The sequence below is a fragment of the Arachis duranensis genome, chromosome 6, assembly GCF_000817695.3.
Source record: "Arachis duranensis cultivar V14167 chromosome 6, aradu.V14167.gnm2.J7QH, whole genome shotgun sequence".
NCBI lineage: Eukaryota > Viridiplantae > Streptophyta > Magnoliopsida > Fabales > Fabaceae > Arachis > Arachis duranensis.
The window spans coordinates 64,364,722-64,372,860 of NC_029777.3; the positions used below are offsets into that span (position 1 = coordinate 64,364,722).

An 8,139-nucleotide genomic window follows, 5' to 3' on the forward strand; every position below is an offset into this window, starting at 1 on the left:
AAATGGAAAATGGCAGAAAAGAATACATCCCTAGCTAAAAGTGCAGAAAAGTAAATATACATAGGGTAGTTCTCCAAAGAGCCGAGCTTCTTTATAGTTCAAAACTACTCCTATATATACTACTTCTCTTGATCTTCTAGTGAGTTCTTCAAGTCTTGGATGTGGGCCTTAGATCTTGAGTTGAAGCAGTTACAATCTTTAGTGGGCTCAGCTTGCAGAGAAGTCTGAATTAGGCATGGGCGTTAGTGAAGTTAACGTTAAGTGACATTGTGGGTTCGAGAACGTTAGTGGCAATCACATTTTTCACTAACGTTCGAACCCCATATAGCCCATGTTAACTCCAACGTTAGTGGCACCAACGTGACCACTAACGTAGCCTTGTAAACCTTCGCAAGTGTTATTGAGACTCACCTTTCCCAATAACGTTGCCTTATAAACCTTCGCAAGCATTATTGGGACTCACCTTTTCCAATAACGTTGCCTTGTGCCCTTTGTCCCTACGTTAGAGTTCACGTTAGTGTAACTAACCTGGCTCTTAACGTGGTTATGCCTCACCTTCGAGAGCGTTAGTGACACATACCTTTGTCACTAACGCTCCAAGTGCCCCTACTCTCCACGTTAAAGCTCACGTTAACTAAGTTAACGTGGCCACTAACGTGGTAGTGAATGCCATCTCTAACGTTAGTGACAAAGGTGAGTGTCACTAACTTTGGCTTATCAATCTTAGCTCCACGTTAACTTTCACGTTAGTGGTCTTAACGTGACCACTAACGTGGGCAATACTAGTTTGATCCAACGTTAGTGACAAAGGTGAGTGTCACTAACGTTGGCATTGTTCCTCTCTTCCACATTAGAGTTCACGTTAACTAAGTTAACGTGACTCTTAACGTGGCTTATTGCCAAATCTTGGAACGTTAGTGGTGTTCACGTTTACCACTAACATTGGAGCCTTCTTTTGTCTCCTCGTTAACTACCACGTTAACCTAGTTAACGTGGCAATTAACGTGGGCTTATGATGGCTTCGCAGGCGTTATTGGTGGCAAGCTCTTTACCATTCCACGTTAGTGGCCACGTTAACTAGATTAACGTGAGTACTAACGTGGTTATTTCTTACTTCCTTTGTCCTGAAATCAAGCAATAAAGCGCATCAAAGCTCTAGCCAAAGTCATGAGATTATGCATCATCAATTTATCATTCAATTCTAGCAAAAATCCTCATGAAATCATGTGAAATTCACAATAGTTGCTTGAATCAAGGTGTAAGTGTATTTTCATCCAAAACTTGCCTTATTCACTAAGAAAATGCATGAAACTAAACTAAAACAGTAAAGAAAAGGTCAGTGAAACTGGCCTAGATGCCCTGGCATCACAAAACCAAACTTAAAGCTTGCTTGTCCCTAAGCAAGTACTGAAACATAGGAAGAATGAATGAAAGAACAAGAAGATAATATAGAAGTATAATTCTTGGTTTATGGGGTTTCATGCATAGCAACTTAGATTCTTTCCTTTACTAGGTTTCAGGCCTTTATCAAGTCCTTGGTCACTCTCTTGATTGCATCCTTTGAGACTTCTTAATTGTTGATCCTTCCTTCTTTTCCAAGGTTTATTACATTCTTCTTTTGGCTAAGTTCTCTGTGAGAGGGCAACTCTTTATGATAAGCTTTCAGCCAATACTCCCGAACCAGTTGGTTCAAGGTGGTAGGTGTTAAGACACCCCTAAGGACTTACTCCCTCAAGTCTCTTTTCCTCATACATACACACCACAGGCACATGGTTTGTTATTTTTCTTTCTTGAGACCTTGGTGTCCAGCACCTCTTTGGGTTACTTAGTGTTCTGTAGCAAAGGTCACTATTGATAGTAGACTTTCAGCTGATAATCCCGGATTAGTTAATCCAAGTTACCAAGTGACGAGGCACCCCTAAGAGCTGATTCATCTAAGCATATCCCTTGCACATGAACACCACACACATGCCTCAATTTTAAAAACCCTTGGTGCCTAGCATTGTTTCTTATTGTGTTTCTTTCCTTTTCACTTTTATTGCTCTTTCTCCTTTCTTATTAGGATCTTATTATTTAGTTAGTCTCATAAGATGTGTTTCAAGCATAGGATTCAGGATGGATAGTTGGATTCTTTCCTTGTTTGGTGAACCAACATAGCTTACTAATCACCCTACCACAAACATTCAGAATTCACTTCACAAAATAACTCCACTCTTGTTCTTTTCATTACATTTTATTTTTTATTAGCTTAAAGGACAAGCATACAATTAAGAAAGGTAGAAATGTAGAGAGGACAATAAACTAGCACACTTAGATGTGAATAAAGAGGAACAAGAAGAATATGAAGATTTCATTCAATCAATTTTCAATTAAAATTCTGCATTTCGAGATAGTTTGATACAACCTCATGATGTCTTCCTTGGTATTCTCATCCTTGCATTTGCATCCTTGTCTGTCTCCTTGGATGATGAGGTATGATCATTCCCTGAGATTGATTGAATTCCTGTAACACTATTGGAAGTTGCTTGTTCCCCAAGCACTTGGAAAAGAGTTAGCATGCATGTGTGCTTTTGCGTTTCTGAACTTAATTTGGTGTGTGAACACCAAACTTAGTTCTTTACTTAATTCAGCAAATTGAATACATGCAGAAACCTTGTGTGCTTTTTATTAAGAAACAACTATAAGCTAAAAAGACAACTATGCATTAGAGGTTAGACCTCTGTCAAGTGAGTTCTCTGGTTGCTGGAGCAATACTTTATCACTGAAGGGTTACAATGCACTCTTTAGCTGGAGTTTTTGGTGGAATACCAAACTTAGAGTCCTATATTCACCCTTGAATTGTTTAGGCGTGTGACACCAAACTTAGCTCCTCACACTACAGAAAATTCAACTTGAAGTTTTTATTGAGAAACTTATGAAAAGTGAGTTACCTCAGGTTGGGTTGCCTCCCAACAAAGCGCTTTTTTAGCGTCGCTGATAAACCCCATTTTCAAGGTTTATCCTGTATCGATTTCGAGGGTTTTATCAATGATTTTACACACTTTTCAAATGGAAATACATGATTTTGTGTTCCTTTCCTAATTTTGCCTCATGGATGAAAACATGCTTATCTTGCACTAAATGAGATATATTTATAATCCTCCTTTGGTGCCATTCGATGCCATGACCTGTGTGTTAAGTGCTTTCAGAATATAGGGCAGGGATGACCTGGAGGAGAGAAGGAAAGTGGGTGCAAAGGAAAGGAGCATGAGAAAATAAGCTTTGGAAACTTCAGCAAGCATGCGTACGCGTACATGGCACGTCCGCGTGGAGTGCGCAGCCAAGAGCCAAAGCCAGGAGTCAAGCTACAAGCTGGCGCGTGTAGCGGCTAAGTCATGATCCTCATGGACGCGTCCGCGTGCGTTACACTTGCGCGCGAATTGCAATTGCCCCAAGGACGCGTACGCGTGCTGTGCGCGTACGCGTCGATGGTCTCACATGATTTTTAAGAAGAGCACGTGACCAGAGCGTGAAGACAGTTGGAGGTCCCATTTTGGGGAAGTATTTTGGCGGGAAAAGCTTAAGAAGACCAAGGATTGAAGGGTTAAGGGATTTTGGCTCATTTTACATTTTTTCTAGATATTTTTAGAGTTAGTTACACTTTGGGGTAGAGAGAGAATCTCCAACTTCTCTCTAGGATTTCATTCTCCTCAAATCTCCATTACAACTCTACTTTGATTTTCCTTGGTGAGATCCATTGTAATACACTTTTACTTTGATGCAATTAGTAGATCTACTCTTCTCATATTCTCAATTAGTGTTCTTTGATCCTTTCACTTGGGAACTAGCTTTGCTTTTGTTACTTGGATATTGGAACTAGTGAATTGAGGTACTTTCATATCCATTACTTGTAATTATTCAATTGTAGATAATTGTGTGATTTAGATTTTTTCATTTCCGTTATTCTTTCTAATTCCTTAATGGCTCTTATGAGTGCTCATCAATTGTTTGATAAAATGCCAATACTAGTTATGGAGTAAAAGTTTCTCACTTGGCTTAGGATTTGGATCATTAGGAAAGTTGAATAGTGAATGTCAATTGTTGATTGAGAATTAAGGTTTGCTAATTGGTTGGGATGCACTAAAATTAGATTCCCTTAGGGTGAAATTAAGACTTGTGATTCTAACAAATTACTTTCATTTGACTTTCCTCTATACTTAGAGGTCAACTAAGTGGAGCAAGACTTAATTGTTATCATCATTGAAGGAAACTATAGTGATAGCATTTCTTATACCAACCCTAGGCCAAGTCCTTTAATATTGATTGTTTGTCATCTACTTTTGCTATCAATACATCAATTCATAACTAAAAGCTTCCTAATCAATAACATGCATTCTCTAGCAATTCCAAGGGAGGACGACTCGGGAGATTAATACTCTCGATTGTAGATTGTAGAATTGTTTGATGCGAGGTTTAAGTGTCGATAAGACTATACTCATGATTGTATTCCCTATTGAATCCTATATCGACATGCAAAAATCTCGTTTATCAAAATGGCGCCGTTTCCGAGGATCGAACTTGCTTATGTGTGCCATGTTATTGCTTAGTGTAAATTTGCATTTTTTCCCTTGCCTCTTTGTTTGATTGACTAATCCCACTTATTACCATGAACTCTAGATCTTCTTCATTACATGACGCGTTCACAACCGAATTCGAGCTTAGTCCCATTTGATCCGGAAATTGAACAAACTTTGTCTCACATTAGACAAGCTCGGAGGTGGTTAACTTTTGGGGAAGGTGAAAAGGTTCTTACCAACTCACCAACCTCACCCGAAGTGAATATTGAACCGTCACTTGAAGAAGGCACTAGTCATTCCTCCATTAACACCACTAATAGCTCTTCTCTCGATCTAGGCACCAACACCATGGCCGCTCCAAGGAGAGTTACTCTCAAGGAAGCGGGTGCACCGGATTATGTTCTTCAACATCTTCATGTACTTCATCCCAACTTGAATGCGAACTTTGAACTCAAGACCGCTTTGATTAACCTCTTACCTAGGTTCCATGGACTTCCCGCACAAGAGCCTATTCGACATCTCAAAGATTTTCATCGTATATGTTCAACAACTAGACGGGAAGGATCTGATGAAGTTGCTATATGGTTGTTTGCTTTTTCCTTCTCTCTTGAAGATAAGGCCAAAGAATGGTTCTACACCCTACCTAATGAAGTCATTTCCGATTTGAACTTGCTTAGAAGAGGATTCTTAGAAAAATTTTTGCCACCGGAAAATATGGATAGGCTAAGGAAGGAGATCTCATGCATTATACAAGGCAAAAATGAACCCCTATATGAGTATTGAGAATGGTTTAACAAACTCCTTGATGCATGCCCTAACCACATGATCGACACTCAAGTGTTGCTAGGCTACATATGCCAAGGGATGCAAGAACAAGATAGGACTCTCTTGGACTCCTCTAACAATGGTTCCTTGTCTAAATATAGGACGGCAGAGGAAGCATGGCAACTTATTGGTGACTTAGCCGAGTCCAATCGACATGTTAGAAGAAGAGTTAACCGCCCCAAAACCGTGAATAAGGTATTAACTAGTAGCGAGACCACCGCTCTAGCCAAATCCTTGGGCGAAGTGACAAACATCCTAAAGCAACTCCAATTAGGCCAACAACAACCTTGTCAACAACAACCCTACCAACATCAGCCTCCACCATCCCCTCAACAATATAGTCAACAATTGGTTCCTCAAAAAGTGTGTGGCATTTGTTCTTGCTATTCCCACTACACGGATGAATGCCCAAGTCTTCAAGAAGACAATACCTTGGCGGCGACCCACAACTTCTATGACCGCCCAAGTCAAAGGTACTACCAACAAGGCGGCAATTTCAACCAAGGGTATCCCCATCAAGGAGGAAGCTACAATCAAGGGGGTGGCAATTATAATCAAAATTGGAGGGACAACCACCAACAAAGAAGTAGGGACAACAACAACAATGGAGGTAACCAAAGATGGAACAACAACAACTCACAAAACCGACCCCCATACCCCCAAAACCAATCATATGCCCAACAAATCAAGGAAGAAATCACCAAACATACCAACCACCACATCAACGACCACCACCCAATCAATCACAAGCACCTCCAATCACATACCCCTCCACTTCCTCCAATCAAGATGATGCACTCTGGACTATCCTCCAAGGCCAAAAAGAGTTCCAAACCACACTTGCTTCCGGTCTTACCGGTCTTACATCTACACTACAAGCTCTTCTTGCACGCATGGATCCACCATCCAACTCTACTCCTCACCCCCCAAATCCAAGTGCCATTCCCTCTCAACCTCAACCCAATCCCAAGGGAGGCATTAATGCTATCACCTTGAGATCCAGAACTCAATTAAAAGAGAAGAAGGGAAAGGACCCAAGTCCAATCATAATCACCCAAGAGGAAGAAGGAGTAGAGATAGAAGAAGATGAGGCACCACAAGTCACAGTTGAGGATGAAGAAACTCAACCAACAAGTGAGGCCCCCAAGAATAAGAGAACCGTGGAGGAAGAAATTGCTCAACCAATCCCATTTCCGACAGTTGCAAAGAAAGCTAGGAAGCGCATGGAACTTGACCCCAAAATGATAGAAATGTTCAAGAAAGTTGAGGTAACCATTCCCCTCTTTGATGCTATCCATCAAGTATCTAAATATGCAAAACCCCTTAAAGATTTATGCATGAATAAGGATAGAATTCTTGAATTAGAGAATATTCCATTGGGGAGTTCTATTTTCGCTTTAATGGGAGCATTGCCCGAGAAGTGTGATGATCCGGGCCCATGCATGGTTACTTGCACCGTAAATGGAGTTCAATTTCTAGATTGTATGTGTGATCTCGGTGCATGTGTTAGCATTATGCCCCTCTCCGTCTACAAGGAATTGAAGCTACCACCATTAAAGAGGTCGATGGCAAGATTTGTTCTAGCGGACAAGAGCATAATAACCGTGACGGGTGTTGCGGAAGATGTGTTGGTAAATATCGAAGAGTTGGTGTTTCTGATTGATTTTTACGTTCTTGAGATGCCATCAAGCGAGTCCGAGAGGGCACCATCCATTCTACTTGGGAGACCATTTTTGAGGATCTATAGATTCAAGCTAGATGCATACTCAGGAACATATTCATTTGAAATAGATGGGAGAGTCGTGAGTTTTAGCCTAGAAGAAGCAATAAAACATCCACCGGAGAATCATTCTCTATTCCGGTCTGACCCAATTGACAACATTGTTGCTGAAGAGCACCTTGCAAAGTTGGATGAGAAGTACATGATTGAAGACACAAATGAAGATCCATGTCAAGCAAACACATTACACCATCCGGACCATCCGAAAATTCAAACTCCAAGTCAAGACCAAAAGGTAGAATTGAAGCCACTACCACCCCACCTAAAGTACTCATATCTTGATGAAGCCCACAAGCTCCCCGTGATCATTGCAAAGGAGCTAAATCCTCAACAAAAAGAAAAGTTGCTATGCATCTTGAGGAAGAACAAAATGGCCATAGGGTGGAGTTTGGCGGATCTAGTGGGAATAAGCCCCCAAGTATGCGAGCACCGAATTTTCCTTGAAGCGGGAGCTAGACCCGTTCGACAACCCCAAAGACGACTTAACCCAACTATATTAGAGGTTGTGAAAAAGGAAGTCACTCGGCTACTAGAAGCGGACATTATATATCCCATTTCAGATAGTGAATGGGTGAGCTCGGTCCAAGTGGTCCCAAAGAAATCCGGAGTGACTACAATCAAGAACGAAAGCGGAGAACCTATAGCAACTAGGGTGCAAAACTCTTAGAGGGTGTGCATAGACTACTGAAGATTGAATGCGGCCACTAGAAAAGATCACTTTCCACTACAGTTTATTGATCAAATGCTTTATCGACTAGCCGGTAAATCGCACTATTGTTTTCTAGATGGTTACTCAGGATACTTCCAAATACACATTGCTCTAAAAGACCAAGAGAAAACAACATTTACTTGCCCCTTTGGAACTTATGCCTACAAGCGTATGCCATTTGGCTTATACAACACACCGGCAACTTTCTAAAGATGCATGATGAGCATATTTGCGGACTTTTTAGAGCAATGCATGGAAGTTTTCATGGA

At 40.9% G+C, this 8,139-nt stretch overlaps 1 protein-coding gene across 1 annotated transcript; it reads left to right on the plus strand.

Annotated features, from left to right (window-relative positions):
- Nucleotides 1–6,001: 6,001 nt before the first annotated feature.
- On the plus strand, nucleotides 6,002–7,828 carry LOC107493698 (uncharacterized). Its single transcript, XM_016114755.1, has one exon. It carries the CDS (start codon nucleotides 6,002–6,004, stop codon nucleotides 7,826–7,828), a length of 1,827 nt encoding a protein of 608 aa, XP_015970241.1.
- The last annotated feature ends 311 nt before the right edge of the window (nucleotides 7,829–8,139 follow it).